The sequence below is a fragment of the Syngnathus floridae genome, chromosome 11 (assembly GCF_059516105.1).
Source record: "Syngnathus floridae isolate MCC-2025c chromosome 11, RoL_Sflo_1.0, whole genome shotgun sequence".
In the NCBI taxonomy this organism is placed as follows: Eukaryota; Metazoa; Chordata; class Actinopteri; order Syngnathiformes; family Syngnathidae; genus Syngnathus; species Syngnathus floridae.
The window spans coordinates 12,843,147-12,860,580 of record NC_142423.1 but is presented as its reverse complement, the minus strand read 5'-3'; the positions used below and the strand labels follow the sequence as shown (position 1 = coordinate 12,860,580).

General features: G+C 43.7%; 1 protein-coding gene and 1 long non-coding RNA gene across 3 annotated transcripts; one reads left to right on the top strand and one right to left on the bottom strand.

Annotated features, from left to right (window-relative positions):
• Positions 1–1,471: 1,471 nt before the first annotated feature.
• On the bottom strand, positions 1,472–14,564 carry wnt4 (wingless-type MMTV integration site family, member 4). 2 transcript variants are annotated; one of them, XM_088389686.1, is made up of 6 exons: positions 13,979–14,564; positions 4,628–4,709; positions 4,333–4,486; positions 4,097–4,228; positions 3,474–3,616; positions 1,472–3,402 (listed from the first exon to the last, which is right to left on the bottom strand). In XM_088389686.1, the coding sequence occupies exons 1-6, from the start codon at positions 14,194–14,196 to the stop codon at positions 2,932–2,934; spliced, it is 1,200 nt and encodes a 399-aa protein (XP_088245812.1). In that variant the 5' UTR covers positions 14,197–14,564; the 3' UTR covers positions 1,472–2,931. The 2 variants fall into 2 exon arrangements, with proteins under 2 accessions (XP_088245812.1, XP_088245813.1); XM_088389687.1 differs by lacking the exon at positions 13,979–14,564 and adding an exon at positions 7,010–7,041 and having other exon boundaries at positions 1,475–3,402.
• On the top strand, positions 6,914–9,183 carry LOC148391192 (uncharacterized). The gene is made up of 3 exons (XR_015861298.1): positions 6,914–7,255; positions 7,505–7,593; positions 8,094–9,183. It is a non-coding gene; the product is annotated as an uncharacterized LOC148391192 (long non-coding RNA).
• Positions 14,565–17,434: the final 2,870 nt, after the last annotated feature.

The following is a 17,434-nucleotide window of genomic DNA, read 5'->3' as shown; positions in this document are numbered from 1 at the left end:
CCGTCACGTGCCTTCGACAGCCAGGTGGCCATCAAATGACACTTTTACCGGTCAACGCAAGGATAATTTTGACACGGCCGATTGCTGTTGACTTAAAGATACATGTAACACGCACACGTGTGCACACACATACTCCTTCTCCTTTCACCTGTAGCCACGCATGTCTTCATGTATAAGAGTACATTTAGTATCCAGGTGTGAAGGGAAGGTTCTTTGTAGTTCATGTGAAATCTCTGTGGTGACAGACGCACAGCTAAAAGGTAAGTAGAGCGTGTGCACGGAGAGGTAAGCTAGCTGAGAAGGACCCACAGCAGGTAAAGCCCCCATCAACATTCCGAAACAACTTGTCACTGTCACGCTTGAGACATTCCTTCTGCTGATCGATCCAAATCTCGTCCGTCTCGGCTGAGATGAACGTCGTCCTAAAAGCCTCCAGATGAGGGCTTTCGATTGATTTGCGAACTGAGCTCAAAAGGCCCACTGGAGCTGTGACCTGTTTAAAATTTGTTATGTCAAAACGTACAAAAGTGACGTGAGTGCATACAGGCTTTGTTTGACTTTTGACTGGGGTCCAGTTCTAGTCGGCTATTATTCCAAACTAATCAAAGTCTGGCTTAATTTGTGAGAACAGGGCGTTTGTTTTCTGTCAATGCAAATGTGAATAAGAGCCTTCAGGGTTTTTTAGTGCGACAACAAAATAGCAAATATATCAGAGAAAGAAAACTCAGAGGGATAAGGTGAGAGGGAGGGGGCAAGGTGGGGGTGGCAGGAGGTGGGAGAGCCGCAGGAGTAAGTCGTGCAACTGTCATCACAAACAAGAACCATCTGTCTCATTTGTGTAACTTGTTTTCTTTTAATATGAGAACTATGCCTGAGAAGATCTCGGAGTTTGCGAGGGGCCAAGGAGAAGGCTGCGTTAAAGCCACTCGTCTTCAGGGGTCTGAGCGAGCGGCATTAAGATCCAGCCAACCTGCACAGTTAACCCTTCCAAGGCAACGTGGCTCTTTAAATGCATTCCACCAAAGTGCGGAAAAATCAAGCTCACCAATCGGTATGGCCACCCACACCTCATATGGGCCATCATGGTGGCTTAATGAAGGACAGATCCCATCTGTCGCCGTTGTTACAGACACATTTACCGCAGTGGAGGACCGCAATGGAACCAAAGTTATTGCGGAATACACTAGATGTGTGTGCATGTGTGTGTGTGATATCGATGGGGACAGAGTGAGTAAAAGCTCATGCCATGTGGTCTGCATTTGGCTGAAATCCTCGTCTATCCCAGTGTTCCTGCCTCTGTTCCTTCGTGAATCCGTAGCAGACCAGACGGTGAGCGGCTGCCCTGCTTCTTCCAAATCCCACTTAAATATCTATATGTGGTTTTGTGGTCATGTGATGTGAGCTACCTTGAGAGAACCTCACACATAGTAGAATGCTGATACGAAGAAAGTCTCAACAAAAACATGGTTTCATTGTTTTTAATGTCACAATGGATCCAAACAAAATTGAGGTGGTTCTTATAGCGACGTAGCCCGGAAATCCAGACTCGTCGCTTTGGTAGTGGGTGCGGCTTGCTAGGCTAAATGTCTATGAGCCTGTTTCAGTGTTGGTGGGGGAATCCGGTCTTTTCCATCATCACTTTTCTTACTCTTGATTACATCCAGACATTTGAAAAAGAGCAGTCGGGGACATCATATGTATTTGACACAGCATATATTCAAGATGAACATACATTCATAGGCAGTTATAATCTTCAGTGTTTACAGATCTACATTATGATTACGATAGCACATTATTATAGGCAAGCGTGGCTTTTCGCTGGGACAAATTGGCCGCGTGTGGTCACATGTTGTCAGTTGCTGCGGGGTGGAGGCTTCATGTGCGGTTGAACAGAAAGTGCTTCAGTCATCATGCATGAAGAGCATGCTCAGCGACCAATCGGCACCTTTCCAATGTCTTGGTGTTTGTCTGATTCATGTGTTGCTTGTGTGCGGCAAACAACGACATACCATAGGCGATCAATAACCTTGCGACCTGAAGGATGTTGATTTCCACCAAGTCCAAAGAGGAGAACCATGTGGTCCTCTACAATTCAATTATTTTGGGCACCACTCATAAAATGTTTACAGCGGGAAAACTTCATTTCATTCCGACCTCAACCAAACCGTGCCGCTCGGTGTAAACAGGGTTGACATAGTTTTCTCTATTAACCATTGATGATGGGTACGGATCTTATTGAGCAATATTTTCCGCGTGTGAGTGTGTTTTTTTTTTTAACCATTAGTGCTCATGCTGTGAGTTTACAGGAGGAGAGGAAGGAGATGATAGTGGCTTTCATTGGCAGAAAACGTGTCCGCATGTGTGTCTAAGTAGAGCGGCATCATGGCGCCACGTGGTGCCAACCACACAACTCGACGTGATAAAATCTTAGCTCAGTGCAGCCATGCACACACAGAAAGCAAATCATGTAAAGTCCACGTACGTCTTTTCTTGATGCTCCCTTGACGTGCAGCACTGATTGAGTCCCCAAAGCAGCAGCAGCAGGAGCAGCAAGGACGGAGTGCCATCACCCCCCCCCCCCGACCCAAACCTCTCAACCCCACCCATCCAGGGATGCTGTTTGTCTCTCCTTATCTCCAGCAGACTGCCCCCTCCTTCTTAGTCAATCTCAGATAAGATCCTCAGTCTCAACAAATAAGTTAAACATTACAAGAAGACGTAGAGGGAAGGAGACAACGCTTTCAAATTGAGACGACACAAACGGCACGATGAAGAAGTGGATGTCCGCGCACTTCTCTGCAACTCGCCGTGTTTTCGTCAACGAGTAGCACAAAGCTTTGGTCCTATCCAGCCGAAGAGGGAGCTTTACCTGTCCTCAGTGTGCTCTCTAGTTGTGATGGTTTGTGAAGTTGGTCAGCAGTGCCCGTTTCATCATCGACAAGTGTGCATCTCCACCATTTTGCGGCACTGCTTGCATTTGACGTAGCAGCACCAGTGGAATTTACAGCTGCACCTGTCCACGACCTCCACCTGCTGCGTCTGAAAGCCGCGGCCGCAGCACATCAGCTCGCAGCCGTCGATGGCCTTTGAGGTTCTGTTGCATTGGCGCCCCACTGTACCCAGCATGCCCGGCGTGCGGGGGTCATGCTCGCAGAAGTCCGGACTAGGTTCTAAGTAGACCAGATCTTCATCAGTGTGAGGTTTGAACTGGGAGTTACGAGGCACCAGGACTTTGGCGGAGCCCATTTTGCGCTGCTCCACCTCAGTGGCCCCATCAAACTTCTCCTTGATGATGTTGCCCACTTTGCGAAAGGGGGGCATGGCTTTCCAGCAGGTCTTCACCTCACATGAGCCGGACACTCCATGACATTTGCACTCCACACGCATGTGAGCCAGGATGGCCTGAAAAGTTGAGCGAATAAATCAATGAATAAATCTTTGCATGCGATTCTACAGGTCGCACCCTGGGTTACCTTCCTGCCGGCCTCATTGTTGTGCAGGTTCATGAGGGCCCGACTGGAAGACTGGCCTTTACTCCTTTCCCTCACGTCCACAAAGGACTGAGAAAAAGCCACTCCGTAAGCAATGTTGTCACTGCAGCCCGACCACTGGAATCCTGCGACAAGACGTTGGAATATCATTCAAATACATACCCCAAAAAAAGCTAACCCCCCAAAATACGGTATCAAATGACAGAGAAATGTCTGAGGTGATCCTCATAGTGTTGAACCAGCAAAGTGTTAGCCACAAGTCAGCAGCTTTGCATTTGACTTATAAGAGGTCTCATTGTTTTGCTGTCTGGCTGCAACCGCAGCCTGACACCAGCACAACACTGACTCAGTGATAATCACACAAGCACCACTTTGACTTAATACACATTTCACCAACAGCATTTATTTATTTTTGGTACTTAAGTTGATATTTCGACATAGCTCGGGCTTTATAATGGAAGAATTAAAGAAGAACTTTTCAACATCAGATAATTAGATATTCAAGAGTTGTTCTTTCCAAATATTAAAAGTATAATTGCTTCGATGTGTTGCTGATGCCGTTTTTCTGCTTATGTATTTGCAAGCGGGAGGGGAGCGATACACACCGTCTGGACTGACTCCATGTACGTTGTGGTCACAGCCACATTTTTCGAGCTCTCCACTGCTGCAGGCCCTTGTGACCGCAAACGCCACACTGGCTGCTGAGATGGCATACACAAAGGCCGCCTCACGGGTGCCTAGAACACACACATATACACGCAATGACTCATTATGCACAGAACGGACAAATGAAGACCGCGTTTAAGAAGTATGACAATTAGTGAAGTCACAGAGATCTTACCCTGGGTGACCACTTTGCCAAACACAGGCATGCTCTCGAGAGTGGAGCAATTCCAGCGACGGTTCCGGAATTGGAACTGACACTCATCGATGGCCAGCTGAGCACCACGGCGCACCGCGTCCATCACCTCCACGCTGCGCTTACAGATCTGAACCTGCAGCGGAATAGAATCTCAGAAGACATCTCAAACAAATACAGTCGCTCCCAATAAGATATACCAAGAAATAAATCGGAACTACCGCTACACTGATAATAAATTTGCAGGAATGGAAAACAACATTGTGGATCATTCCACCTGTCTCTGAATGAGGCCTCGTAACCTCTCGCACGTCTCTTCATCCCGGATGCTTCCGACTGACGACAGCTTGGCCAGGTACCTGATGGAAGAGACACGGAAATCATTTTATAAATAGCCAACAGCTCAGCAGTAGTTCAGCAAATAAATCAATTTCAAATAACTCAATCAACCGAACCATCGATATTTAAGTTTTATTATTCTAAGTGCACCTTATAAATGTTCTTACATAAATAAAAATGCACCAAGTGGGTAAACAGGGTTGAATTAAAATGGATCAAGCGATAGGGAAAGCATCCGAGTCGTGAAAAACAGCTGAATCGAGTCTTCTGCTTGTAGTTTTTGCTTGCAATTGCGGTTCAAGGAGGGATGCGCGGATTTGTATAAACCGTCATTCAGATTTTGTCCTGCAGGCTCAGTTCCCATGATGTTGTGAGAATGTTTTGGATGAAGGTCTGGCTGTGACTACACTCTGAGGAGGGAAAGTGGTTTATCACAGACAAGCACCTCTAGGCCAGACAGGTCAGAAAGATATACCCCATACACACACAATTGTAGACGTGTGAGAAAATGGCATCGCTGTTGATGACCCCCACACACATGCACACACAACCGCCCCAACTCACTTCACTCTCATATCTGCAAGCCCAGCTGCGCTTTACAGAAATAGGCTTTCACAATTTCCGACGCTGAATTCCCCTTTGAGGTCGGAGCCTTGATGATGTACCGTCTAAAGCGCTCAAAGGTTCCTGACATGTTTGATTGCTTGTTGAGTCTGAAACGAGTCCCCTGCTCTTGCTCATGTTTGAAAAATGTGGCAGAAGCAACAGTTTGGATTATCCAAAACAAAGTCCGTTATCAAGCTGTTCTTAAATTTAACAAACACAAACACACATTTATCATAAGCAGAGCCTATAGAGTCATTTGAATCTCCCGACTGCAACTTCTAGTCCAATGCGACTTATTTTTGGATTTTTCATGATTTTTATGATATTGTATGATTTGTGCATATTCTCTTATATATGGAAATTAAATATGAAAACACTTGTGGTTTATAGTCCAAAGCAGCTTATATATAAACATGAATTTTCCCTAATTTTAGGTGTCGTTTATAGTCCAGAAATTATGGTATCTTCATGCAAGCCAAAGTATAGAAACACTTTGATTAAGATTTGGTTGCCGAGGTGTGTGTGTGTCCTCTTACATTGATTCATCAACCTAATATTCCGTACACAATATTAAAGCTCCTAATCTGTTTTTGGGTGATAAATTAGCAATCATGAAGGTAAGAGAAGAGCCAGTGAAAAAAAAACATTAGTGGGAGCTAATACAGTCGTTCGGAATGTCCTGAAGAACAAAGAACGCACCGGTGTGCAAGGAAACAGATGTAGAATGGGGGGGCGTGAGGAAAACAGCTGCATTTGATGACAGAAGATGCAAAACACCATTTGCGAAAAGAATAGAAGGCAGGGCTTGAATTTGCTACAGAGATGAGCCTAAAAACGTCTCTGAGGAGCTCAGCACAAGTAACGCGAGTGCATTCAAATGGCCCTGGGACGGACTTGAAGGCTGTTATTCTCTTAGAGTGTGCATGGTTTTCCTTAAGGTTTCTGAAGCCCGTTTTATGAGTTCCCAAGACCACACATACCTCTGCAAAGCCCTTGTGTGTCTGTCTCAGTGGAATGGAGTGGCACATATCCAAGACTTGGCAAATTCTGCTGAAATTATTGATAGCACTTTACTGGGATATTATAAATACTAAGCTATTAATTTCCACATTTTGAAAATAATTGTCACAGCACACGCAAAAAGATCTTCCGTTTTAATTCGATCCATGAGAACATCAAATTTAATTGAATTTGTCGCACATGACATCAGCAAATAGCACAAGACCTCAAAGATGCTCACAACTCGGATCAGTATTAAAAGCTGTAATCTGTGCATTTTTGCTTTGGCTTTGTGGAGCGTTTGTTTGACACTTCTCCAAAAGAAAGATCTGGGCGCCTATTTTCATAGACAGGCGCACTAAACTGGCATATCAAGTCTAGTTTATTGTGCTTGGGACGTTGTGCCTTGCTGGGTGTTCCAGCTGAAATGTTCTATTAAACACTGCCAGCTAAAAGCAGGTCTAAGTTGTGGCGCAGGTGGGGTAACACTATTTTCGTGGATTTTAGTTAGGCACAGGCAGATCGATTCTGAGCTTCAAGGATTCAATTCTCTCAATCATTGGAAGAATAAGTTAAAATGACCAAATGATTAAAAACTCAGGGAACAGAAAATAAGGTACAAAGCAAAACTTGTAACAGAGTCACAAAGGGGAACATGACAACGACAAAAAGCAAGAACGACTGAAAGGTAGCAAGGAACTAAATACAAACATACTGACGAGACGAGGAACACCTAGACAAGACATGAGTGTCTGAGGGAGCTGACAAGAACAGGCAAACACAGAAAAAAACAGAAAATAAGGTACAAAGCAAACAGTCACAAAGGGGACCATGACAACAAGAAAACGCAAGAAGGACTAATAGGTAGCAGGGAACTAAATACAAACCTACTGACGAGACAATGAGGAACACCTAGACAAGAGAGGAGTGGCTGAGGGAGCTGATTGGCCGACAAGAACAGGTGAACACAGAAAAAAATATTGAGGACACAGAAAAAAGAACCAAACTAACAAACATAACATGAAAGAAAAAAAATGTATTCAAAACAATATCAAAGTACCAAAACAGAAAAAAAATAGTTTTTATGCAAACGACAATTTGATCCTGAAATGGATTTCCACTCTTATGGAAAAACAAATTGCAGAGCAACAAGTAACCTGTCTGTCATCCTTTCAAAAGTTAGAGAAGTGAAACACCTCTTTCTTTGCAGCTCCGCTCTCATCTCATCCTCTCAACAGTGCCGATAATCCTCCTCTCCCGCTGCCTCTTTGAAGGCCACGCTGGACCCAAGCAGACAATGTCAGTATTCAGCACTCAGCAGCGCGATAACCCCGATCTTTGCCACTCCACAGCATCTCAGCCAGACCCATCAGCATACACTACACACTTGGAAGTGACCTCACACTCACTCACTTTATTGCGATTTGCTTAGAAGGTCTTCATTATGAAGGCGTACACAGTTTCCATGATGGGAGTCTGGTATGCAAGCACACAAAAAGTCTGCGACTTGGCGTCTTCATTTCCAGCATCACGGAAATAATGCCAGCGAGGGAGTTCATTTTGACCCTGGGGGACACCTGAACCCTCAGCTTTACACACTAGCCAGTGTTTCGTGTAATGGATGTATAGAAGTAACTATTAGGGACACATTGGAGTGTCAGATGTGGATTGAAAATTTAGAAAGCTGTACTTTATCGGGATGCGTGTTTTTATGTCAAGTCATGGGAAAGTAACAGACTGACCTTGAGCGGGTATGTTTCATTTTCAACCCTGCATCTTCTTATCTGCTCATTCTGCAGCCTATACCATCGCTTCCTTTCCACGAGGTTGACAAAACATCTCAGCCCACAAGCAGAGGAGTCAACCCATAGAAGGGCAGCACGGAGAAACATATTGGCAACCCCTCCCTCTCTCCCGCTTTCCTTGCATGAATCCCACGGGCCTAAACCCGCTGGAGCCGGCGGCGCTGTGAAGGCCGTAATACAACACAAACACACCAGCGGCCCACGGATGCTCTTTGGGCCAGGTGGAATGAACCAAGCCTCCCACTTGGAACCCCCCGCAGCCTTGTGAAAATAACAGATAAATCCAGACGGGGGAGACTTTTATGACTTTTGCTGTTATCTTGCACAGAAAATACTGACAAGAAGGAAAACGGTTGGACACCATGAGAAATCCACATGATGGTTTTGTTATTAAAACAGGCAATTTATATTGGACTGTTTCTGTTCAAAATAGTTCTGTGCATCGATTTTGTAAATAATTTCCTCCTGTTCAAGGTCACGGTTTGGTTGGTTGCTATGGCAGTGGTTTTGAAATAGCAAATTTTTTGGGTGTATAAACTCTACAGAAAGGTAATGGAGAGAATTCTGTTGGGCAACTTAGCATTTAGATTTACTTTCTCAAACTTTTGGGAAGGTACCAGCCATAAATTGGAGACTATTCCAGTAACCATTTGTATTTGTACGTACTGCCACCTGTTGAGGGCGCTGCTCCATTAGTTTATTGTGACGCCCTACTTGTGAGGTGCTGTGACATCTGCCTTGATAAAATCTCTTTACAGCAATGTTCTGTTCTCTGAAGTAGTCAATTGAATGACCTCATGCAGAATAAAGTGTGCAGGGTACATTTGAAGTTGGAAAAAAAAGAAGGTGGAAGTCAGGCGGTGTGAATAGGTTGGAAAAATGTGAGGCAAGCTCGATACTATGGTAATATGTTTGTTTGTTGGTGTGTTTATGTGCTTACACGTGTGTCTGGGTGTATTTATATGCTGGTGGCTCCACTAGAGCTCATTGCCCCCTAAAAATAAAGTGCCCTGCCAACACCTCAAGCCTCACACGCAGAAACACAGACACATTCACATCTCCACCGTTTCACGCCAATTTGGGAAAACAAATGAAAGACAGTAAAACCCACGGACTAACCTCTCGCCAGGGTATCCGTGCCATTGCCCAATAAGGCTCGGAATCATTGGAGGCCTGTGTGGGTGTCCGTGCGTGCGCACGTTACAAAAATCGTGTTGGGTTTAAAAAAAGAAGAAAAGAAAAACACAGAATTATTTGTTAATCGTTTGCCTGTGTGTGCCCTCTTAACTGGCGACCAGTCTAGAGCCTCTCATCCAAAGTCAGCCGGTTAAAGCTTAAGCACACCTGAATAAGTGGCAGACAATGGATGTTTGGATTATAACCTTGTTCAATCTGGCTCATCACTAGATTCCATTATTAGGAGGGTCTAAGTGAGAATATTAGAATAATAATGTTATGCCAAATTTTTATGACATTTTTCTGTAAGGGTTCATAAAAAAACTCAAATTCATTCATTTGCAAGATGGAGAAATGTCCTCGCTTGCGGAATTGCAATCAGTCACACCAAGGGGGCAAGTGTGGACACGCACCATCCAGCTTTCTATTTACACAGTTATCGCACATGTGTAAACTCTGTGTTGTACGCACATATTTGTATGGAGAAAGACGTATCTGTGTGGGAGGCTAGAATACATATTTGCTTCCCACCTCATCACCGCCGAGTCTCCTTCTTCAAACGTAGCCTTTTCAACGTTAGATCAGAATGAAATGCGGATGTAGGTCATGAAAGGGTCAGGTATGTGCGTACGCACTAAGGCCAGGCTGGAGAAATGCGAAACAATAATGCGCATTTTGGTCCTGTACTGTCCTTTGCAGCCTTGATGAGAATGTGTTGGAACAAGAGTCCCCCGTTTGCGACTCACTTTCACATTTTTGGACATAACAAAACAGATTTAATAAAAAAAATCTCAATAGTGGATGCCCAGGAGCTGCTGGATCGAATGATATATTTAGCAAATATTTGATTCGTCACAAGGCCTTGCAACCCTCACAATGCCACGGCGCAGTTATGCGAAATATGTATTCTCATTCTCTAAACACAAAAGCATTATTCTTTTTATATTTTTGACCCAGCCATACATTTTTTGATCGCACTTCACAGCTGTCACAGATGAGCTGCAGTCATTAGCAGCTGGTTTGGGTCAACTAGCTCAACTAAATGTCTGGAGCCAACCAACCAATCAATCAATCAATCAATCTGGACCTTAACCCCATAGAGCATGCATTTTACCACCTGAAGAGGAGACAGAAGCCCGCCCAGAGACAAACAAGAACTGAAAGCGGCTTTTGTTCTAATTCTTTTGGCACAAACTGTATATAAGCAGTGCCGCCCGTAAAAACAATACAATCACAGTGAAAGTCACACATCTTAACAGTCAGAATGGTGCACAATCAGCTGCTCACACACAGCCATTCGTTGGGCCTCCTCGGTCGCCGCCAGATGGTGTGTTATGTCTCCCGAAAGCCTGCCGCACTTCTCTGCCGAGTGCCACAATTGTATCTCATCTTTCAGTGAGGCCGCCCGCTCGCCGGTTCCCCGTCGCTCCCATCTGCCCTCAACTAATCCGAGTCCTAATCTGGTCAACGCGAGCGATTCCCCCCGCTGATTCAAGTGTGCCATGATAATTGCGCGCCCGGCGGTGACAAGAGGGCTTGAAATAACATGTCGCAACCTCATTGCAGTCATGTGAAGGGGAACAAAGTGTGAGGCGCCAGCGTGTGCTGCCAAGGTCTCTGCTGCTTTCTCTGGTTACGCTGGCATCTCTTTAGCACCTCACCATGGTTAGATGGGACATGTGCTCGACTGCACACACACCGAGCCAACAATGACATGTAAAACACCTTCACGCTACTTGTAGGACATTAAGGAGAATATTATTTGCATCATCGTGTATTCATATCTAATGTTAGAAAGCCGTCTACTGTTTTCTTGGTGCTTGTGCTGTTCATCACATTCCATCGTAGCTAATTGATAGAATGGAGCAGCATTGCCATTTCAGCATTAAGAAATGCACAAATAGATTTCATTCACAACGTCATGAATTAACAGTTGATAAATTAAAAATGTCTCTCTACTATAGGATTACAGTAATCCCTCTTTTATCGTGGATAATTGGTTCCAAGACCACCCGCGATATGTGAAAGTCCGCAAAGTAGTGTCACCCTTATTTCAAACATACATAAATTGTTTGTGTATCAATAAGTGTATGGCTAAACCATATAAGTGCATATGTTATCATTGGAACATTAAATAATAGTTTCAAACATGTAAATACCATTAATACGTAGTATAAATGACATACAGAAAATAATGTATGAATAATATAAATATGATATGTGTAAATATGATTTTAGAACTGTTTTATTATTATAATAATTTTTATAACAAGGTACAAGTGTGCATACTGTAAATATGTTTTTAAAACTCTTTTATTATTATAGCATTTTTATGACAAGGTACAATACTGTAAATATGATTTTAGAACTCTCATTATTATAACAACTTTTTTTACAAGTGTATGTACTACAACTGTGTGGACACGCCCTGCCATTTGATTTTTTGTGCCATAATTCATCAATTTAGATGGTTTATTTTGAATTTGTGAATTTTTGGGGGGGGTGGTAACCGTGATGTAGCAAGGGATTACTATATATTAATTATACAGGTAAAAACTAAATTTATTCAGAAATGCAATTCTAGATGATTCCTAATCTGTCCACATTTTTTCTTTTGTACATCAGATTTTCAAAATTATAATTTTATAGGTCATGTCAATCCCTGAAGTATTTAAAAGCAGCAATGACTGCACATAAGTGTAAAAAAAAAGATTCTCAATTCCAAAACTTTTTTTTTGCTGCGGACCACCATACAACAATTGTATCTCCTTTACTGCTCTGCATTGATTGTTGCTGCAGCATGACTGAAACGAGGCCCCACAGGTCGAAATTCTTCTTCGACTCAGCTGTTACCTGTACTGGGCCAGGTCCACCTAACATTTACATCTCCCCTGTAAAAAGAACCAAATTTCTTCCATAGTAAATCACAACATTTTTCAGTGAGCACTCCTGCCAGTACATTCTCCAAATGGCGTTGCGCAGTTAGACGTTTTAATGATTGAGAGTTTGTCAATATTACAATTTCCATACATCAAAATTTGTTTTTTTCTTTTGCTGTCAAATGTCAAAAAAAAGGTCATATACTTCCAATCATTTACTTTTATGTAACATTTTGAATCAGTACCTGCTTTCAATTGCCTCCAAATCTGATTGCATTGTTCCTTAAACGGAGAAGTAAACTCACCCGAATGTTAAAGTACGTAAATCGGACGCATTGAAAAAAAAATAGATTTAAGAGAGAAATAGGCCCTAATATTTAAAAAAATAAAATCAAAAATGGTAAGTGCGGCGATATCTGTGAGGCGCGTCATATTCTTCCACGGGAATTTGCGCGCGTCGTATGTCGGGCGCCGCTACCTGCATTTGAAGGTGGAGGTGAACATCGACGTGTACAGTCCACGCACACAGCACAACCATCTCAGAGGAGTAATTCCACCGTGCAAGCAGACTGGCAGCTCCACAAGCCTGCCTGTACATGCCTCTGCTGTCACCACGCCTTCAGTCACAAACCAGCACAATTACTCTGCACTCGGTGACAGAGTTCAAGGTGTTTGGCAAAGCTTTCACGTGGCTTCTTCTTCTTCTTCTTACAGCCACTCCGTATGCAGTTATCTTAATGTCAACATCAGATTAGGCTTAAACGTACACGGTTTCAAGAGAACTGACAAGCGGAATAATGAATTACAAATTACAGGTTGTAAGGTTACTCGTGCTTGCGCACCGTGCCGTGACATGTTCTACAACTCATCAGCATTATTTCATTTGGCCCATGAAGCCTCTCCGGGGCCGCGATTTTGTGCAATGAAATGGAATGGTCCTCCTTAAATAAAACGTGTTGGAAGATAAGAGACGTGGAATCGCGCCTGTGCGGAGGAATGCAAGAAAGCCACCGAACCCATCCCATCCGCCTCCCTCCGAGCGCAGGCAGAGCAGGCACACACATGCGACCCGAGGAGACACTTTGCACTTTGCACATCGTGCATTCCTTATTTTCGTTGTCGGGTTGCTGTCCACTTGCAGAATTGATCTTCCAAAGCATTATTTCAAGTCTTTTTGCATTACAGGCAGGATATTATAAATTACACATGGGCTGGTGAATGACTGATTATTTGGAGAACTGCCTCCTTTTCACATTGTGATTTGAAAAATAAATCTGAAAAGCACAGAACCCGTCACATCAAAGTGTGTCTCGCTGGCTGGAATCCCAGCAAGTGAAGAAGTGCTCTTAATTCTGCCATTTACATGGCGTTCAGGATTTGTAGTTTTAATTATCTGTTGCCTCTTTACTGTGTCTCTCTTCATCATCCGTTAAACCTTCTTTAACGAGAATTATTGGTGTGACGCAAGAGACCTGTTGCACCCATTCGTCTACACAGCCAATTATTGGAATACGAGTTTCATAAGATTGCGTGCAAAACGGCAAGTCATCATTTGCGCCGTTTTAAAACGACAAGCTGGATACGCCTGATTTTTTTTTTAGGTGCAAAAGGTGCTTGCAATGATTTTTTGGGGAGGGGGGACGTGCACAAAGGGAGTTTAGTAAATTATGAACTCTGACTATTCAACGATTAACTCGCGCCTGTATGGGAAGATGAGTGATGTCACGCTAATTAATGAGAATCTAAAAATGGTTCAACGTGAAGGTGCTACATCCGGAGTTTCTTCAAAGGAAAAAAAGAGGAAAACATAAGATTTGAACTTACAGCCAGTTGCTGGCATTGGCCGAGAGGAGCGCACAGCAGAGCATCAGCACACACCGCAACACACACTCCTCTGTCATCTCAGCTCGGTGGGGAGCAGAAAGTCGTCGAGAGTGGAAATAATCCCGTGATGGAGAGTCCTTGTCCGGGCGGGGAACGGAGGGAAACAGGGGAGCGCTTCGGACGAGGCTGCTGCTGCTGCTAATCCATCGCATTCGCATCCAGCGCTTCGGCCACGTCCGGCCGCACAGGCGCGCAGCTTCACAGCGCGTCCGCGCACTTCTCGCGTCCGTCGCTCCTTGAGCGCATCCACTGCCACAGGGAACGATATAGGATGCGCTCCAAAAGTCCAGCCAAACTTTGCATTCACCTTAACCCCCTCAAAGTGCACATAAGGAGCAACCATACAAATGAAGCGTTCCGATGGTGCTTAAGTCACGCCACGCGGCTATCCTGTCATCGGGCCCCTGGGGACCACGCACTAAGCGCGAGTAGCGCACTAACAGATCCACATGAACGCACTCACACACACTTGGCTCTGTCGGTGCGTCTGACAGAGAAGAGAGCGTGTATGCTGACTTTAGTTGAGGGGCGGTGCGAGGATGTGGAGGTATGGCGGAGACATGCAGGGAGTTTTAGGGGGATGAGTGGGGCGGGTTCATGAGCTAGTGTGTGCGCGCGTGTGTGTGTGTAGACGGCACTATGTGTTTCAGAGGTCTCCTGGGAGGATGCAATAGCACAGCCATTCACTAATGCCCTCCCCAGCTATCCCCACTCCTCTCCAACACTCACATAAACACACTCGCATTTACTTACACACACATGCACACACACGCTCCTCAAACCACTTCTTGGCAGAGGCTCGCGCTCCCTGTCACACAGTCAACCAAATTTTCTGCGGTCAACAGGCTATTTAAAGCTTGGCAGCAAAATGTCTACGTTCGAACCCTGCAAATCCCAAATAAGATGACAAATGTGAGGGACATTATTGACTAGTGTCAACGTCCCGGGGAAGACAGTCATTGTGTGTTGCAGCTATGGGGACTTGATCAGCATGAGGAGGAAGAGCTTAATAGCTGTCATGAGAAAAATATTTTAAGAATGCAAAATGTGTCCCCTGGATGATGCTCGTCCTGCCAAGATGACCATGACTTCTCATGATTGCATAATGTTGCCTGTCTATGTCCACACCTGAAAAAGCTGACTTTTTTAGTGTTTATAGTTTCCAATATTAAATCAATAATTGCATATGCCTGCAGTTCAACTTGCTGTAATGTTGACGCTGCATCCAATCGGAGTGTTGTTGACAGAGTGATTGCACGGTGGGACTAGCAGTAGATCAACCAGTGGAAAATGCAGCCCAATCCGTGGACCACTATAAATATTTTAGCTCAAATGTGATTTATTTTCCCAATGAAAGTGTTTCAAACTTGAAAATGCTTTTTATTGGTCTCCACAGAGAAACGTGTCAGAATGGTTTTTCAAATGCTGACTTGTCCCATTTGCAAGATTTCAAGATTTTCAGATAGGGTGGAATATCACACCGAACAAATATTTTCTTCACTTTTTTCAGTAGGAGAGGAAAACCACTGAGTCAATTTTTAAGTGATATTTAGAAAAACTAAAATATTGGTGGTTAGGTTAGGTTAATATAGTGGCTAGGCCCGTGGGATTGCCGACATCAGCGGAATAATTGGTTAGCCAACAGAGGGCGGAAGTGAGCAAAGCAGCCCACTGCTGAAGAAAGAAATTCAATAGGCCTCCTTATAATCAATCTTAATAAATCTTGACAGTATGGGGAAAAGTGTCATTAAAGTTAAAACGAGAAATTCCTTCATGATCACAATTAGTAAATCAGAGACACTGAGAATCAAACAACAAATGACAGGCAGATGTTTTTCATAAAGAAACATAGCACTGCATTATAAAATCTAAACAAAATTAAAAAAAAACTTGGAAAGAGGTCCGGTAAGGAAAAAAAAAAGGTCTGCAATTGAAATGCAAATATATTAAGAATACAAAACTTGAGCGGGTCCCACGGTTGATGCAGTTATCGTACACAACTATAAATCAGTTTCCAGTTTCTGTTCCAGTAGTTGTTTTTTTTCCACCTAAAATTGTGTCCTGTTACAAATAATGCTATCATTTACATTGCTGTATTAGATCCAGATGTCAATTCTTGAAAATAAAAGCTGGAATGGTGACAATGGCGAAATGGTGTCTCATATTCTTCTTTTGAAGTCAAATCCAAATGTTTTTAATCTACAGCAAAAATAAAGGAAGGTTGTAACTCATTTTATTTGTAAATAAAATGAATTTGCAATGAAAATGGCCTTATTCGTTGACCTGTTTTAAATACAGGCAAGTATTGTAGAAAATAAATATAAAAACACAATGCATGATAAAAGAGAACGTAAAGAAATAAATAGGTTGCATGAAAGTTTAATTCTGCCAAACTGTAGGATTTGTGTCTGTGAGGGGGCGTGGCCTAGTAAGTATCATCTTGAACTCTGGGCCTTGACTTTGACACCTTGAGGAATGAATATTATATGTTGTAACTTCTCAACAGACACCTGAGTGAACATCTGTGTATGATTGTGTGCGACAGATCAAGACTGCGAAGGGGGTCATGAGAGAGAAAGTCTGCACCAGGGCGCGTTACCCTATCGACCTCTCGTCCCCATGGCAACCGGATCTGGCACACATAGTCGGCACAAAGGCATTCTGGTAAAGCGCAGGTTTTATATTGCTGTCGGCTTTACGCTCCTGGGCCATCGCCCCGGTAACGTCAATGCTTCTCTAACATTTGCTCTCCTGTGAGCCACAAACACAAGCACACATTCACATGTCGGCATCAAGAAAACGTGAACACAAGCAAGAGTTATGTCACTTGTGACAAGTCTCTTCCTCTTTTCACTTTCTAACCCTTTCCTGGTGTCAATCTTTGTCTTCTTTGCATGACGCAGATATAGTGGACCTTAGACACTTGTGGATTTAAAAAAATTGGGTTTGATAACACTCAAACCTAAGCCTCTAACTCAATTTCGTGACTGACTCAACAATCTTAGAATGCTGCTCAACTGAACATTTTCCTGCTTTGACAGAAGAGATTCGATTGCTCTCACTCAAATGAATCAAATTGGACTCCCTTTCTGCCTGTTTGTGCGTCGCACCTAGCGTGTAGTTACTCATTAGCTCGGGTGGTTGTGTCCACTGGCTCCCAATGCCCCACCAACAACACAAAGGTCACGGGTCAAATGCCCTTTGGCCTGCCCCTCCCTCTCATCCTCTTGTTGTCTTCCATCCTCTGTTCGCCTCCTTGGAAAATGTGAAGATTTTCACTTGGTGCAGTGAAGTAGAAGAGTTTGAGTTGTATATGTGTGTGTGTGTGTTGTCAGGGGTTAGGTCAGTAAATGAACAGCTGAGAGAGGTGATTTAGTCTGTATAGAAGCAGCCCAA

Bases quoted from the DNA above. Each gene is read 5' to 3' on its own strand.
- wnt4 (XM_088389686.1), bottom strand. From the start codon at position 14,196: ATGCGAATGCGATGGATTAGCAGCAGCAGCAGCCTCGTCCGAAGCGCT. The intron at 4,710-13,978 runs GTAAGTTCAAAT...CTCTTCCATCAG, and splicing joins GCCAATGCCAGCAACTGGCT to GTACCTGGCCAAGCTGTCGT. The intron at 4,487-4,627 runs GTGGAATGATCC...ATTCCGCTGCAG, and splicing joins GAGGCCTCATTCAGAGACAG to GTTCAGATCTGTAAGCGCAG.